Genomic DNA, 997 nt, shown 5'->3' on the forward strand with positions numbered 1-997 from the left:
GGGGGGCGGGCAGTACTCCTTGAGGTGGCGAAGGGCCGGCATGGTGGGCAACGCGTGCTTCTCCAGGTCAATCCTCAGCAGCCCGGCAACGCAACGACTCCAGGGCCTCGACCACTACCAGGTCCACAGCGAGCCTCCGCCGCGCCGACGCGAGGGTGACGGCGAGCACACCGCCAGGTCCACGTCCAGCTCCTCCAGCCTCCGCAGCGCCGCGGTGCCGCATCGACCCTAAGGCCACCAAGGCCTCGACCACTACCAGGTCCACAGCGAGCCTCCGCCGCGAGGGCGACGGCGAGCACACCGCCAGGTCCACGGCCAGCTCCTCCATCCTCCGCAGCGACTCCAGGTCCAGGGCCTCCAGCCTGGGCATCCCTGTCGCCGCCAGGTCCACGACCAGCTCCTCCATCCTCCGCAGCCCTGCAGCGCAGCAACGACTCCAAGACCTCCAGGGCCTCCAGGTCGAGCACACCTCCACCTTTGTGTGGCCACGCTTGAGGGTGCAGTGCCAGCCTGAATGAGCATCATTGATTAATTTCTATGGCTCAAACAGGCTTATCTTTTACCCCGTGAAAGAATTGTCATTTGTTTGCTTGATAATTCTCAGCTCATAACTAAAGTAAAGTCATCTCTTTTTGTACCCCAGTAGTGAGTGTTATTAATTAAAACAAGCTTTGTCTTAACATTCTACTGACAATTCAATTTAGATAGTGTGAGACGCATTAACATATCTTGTATTTCAAATGAGATCTTTATCTTTAACTTTCCCCGCTCAATGTATCGTCATATGTTTGCTTTTAAAATCTCAGCTGAGAACAGAAGTGAAGTAATTCTACTCATATTTTTTAAAACTTATCAATGTATGTTAATATTTCAAATGAGTTTTGGTATAACATTCCATTGACTTCATAAAATAGTTAGTGATAGATGAAATATCATGTCTTGTATTTAAAATGAGAACTTCAACCTCCCCCGCTCAAAGAATCGTCAAATGTTTGCT

At 51.0% G+C, this 997-nt stretch overlaps 2 protein-coding genes across 2 annotated transcripts in view; both read right to left on the minus strand.

Moving 5' to 3' along the window:
• LOC113215879 (uncharacterized) overlaps positions 1–406 on the minus strand; it is a 14496-nt gene extending 14090 nt beyond the window's left edge. Inside the window, exon 1 of the mRNA XM_052270346.1 lies at positions 257–406. Coding sequence (XP_052126306.1) covers positions 257–406 — 150 coding nt within the window. The remainder of the gene's footprint in view (positions 1–256) is intronic.
• Positions 1–997, minus strand: part of LOC113204729 (uncharacterized) — a gene marked incomplete at its 3' end in the record, with an annotated part of 243415 nt that overhangs the window by 166692 nt on the left and 75726 nt on the right. The gene's annotated exons all lie outside the window — the stretch shown is intronic.

Source organism: Frankliniella occidentalis, unplaced genomic scaffold, assembly GCF_000697945.3.
Source record: "Frankliniella occidentalis isolate FOCC.00 unplaced genomic scaffold, Focc_3.1 Scaffold118, whole genome shotgun sequence".
NCBI lineage: Eukaryota > Metazoa > Arthropoda > Insecta > Thysanoptera > Thripidae > Frankliniella > Frankliniella occidentalis.